The sequence below is a fragment of the Gymnoscopelus braueri genome (assembly GCF_963280865.1).
Source record: "Gymnoscopelus braueri genome assembly, chromosome: 20".
In the NCBI taxonomy this organism is placed as follows: Eukaryota; Metazoa; Chordata; class Actinopteri; order Myctophiformes; family Myctophidae; genus Gymnoscopelus; species Gymnoscopelus braueri.
The window spans coordinates 43,665,550-43,666,405 of NC_137622.1; the positions used below are offsets into that span (position 1 = coordinate 43,665,550).

An 856-nucleotide genomic window follows, 5' to 3' on the forward strand; every position below is an offset into this window, starting at 1 on the left:
AGTTGTGTATGTCTTGTATAAATAGTTGTGTATGTCTTGTATAAATAGTTGTGTATGTCTTGTATAAATAGTTGTGTATGTCTTGTGTGAAGACAGCAGGGGAGGAAAGTTACTGGCGACCTGGCCAGATGTATGGAGGATGGAGATGACTGCAGGGTCACCGCTGGAGGGTTCGTCCGAGGACCACCTGTCCTACTGAGAGGGAGGACCACCTGTCCTACAGAGAGGGAGGACCACCTGTCTTACAGAGAGGACCACCTGTCTTACAGAGAGGGACGCTCTATCTCTCTGTCCATGGGTTCCACAGTTTGACCCTGACGTCACTGACACAACTGAAGTCAAGTAGAAGACCACTCAAGGTAGGAAACTTGTTTTGTTGTGTCTTAAAGGTAGGGTAAGTGATTTACTTTTGTTAAAGTCAGTGTTAAATAGCTCTATATTCTGATAGTACTCATTGCTATAGAGTGTTTGTTCTCCCATGTCTCTCCAGCTCTTTAATAAACAGAAAATGCCTTTTCAATGCTCTCTCCTGATTGGCCTAAATGTTGTCACCTACCTGAAAATGTATTTATATTATGTTTACTAAAGAGCTGGAGAAACCCCTGTGACCAAACAAACGCTTCAGCAATGATTACTATCAGAATATTATACTTTAACCTTTTTAACAAAAAACAAAAAAATACCAAAAATATATCACTTACCCTAGCTTTAAGTCACTGGCCATCTACTGTATGTTGTGTGTATACTGTACTTCATGTTGTTCAAGCTGTTGTTATTTTGAAACCCCAATGGGTCGCAATGGAACATGTTCAGTGACTGATTGTGGCTCTAGAACTGAAGGTTGGTGAGTTTTAAC

General features: G+C 40.9%; 1 protein-coding gene across 1 annotated transcript in view; it reads right to left on the reverse strand.

Annotated features, from left to right (window-relative positions):
* Nucleotides 1-217: 217 nt before the first annotated feature.
* Nucleotides 218-856, reverse strand: part of LOC308075733 (NACHT, LRR and PYD domains-containing protein 3-like) — a gene marked incomplete at its 3' end in the record, with an annotated part of 187,927 nt that continues 187,288 nt past the window's right edge. Inside the window, exon 17 of the mRNA XM_080415679.1 lies at nt 218-237. Within this exon, the coding sequence (XP_080271805.1) occupies nt 218-237 (20 nt within the window). The remainder of the gene's footprint in view (nt 238-856) is intronic.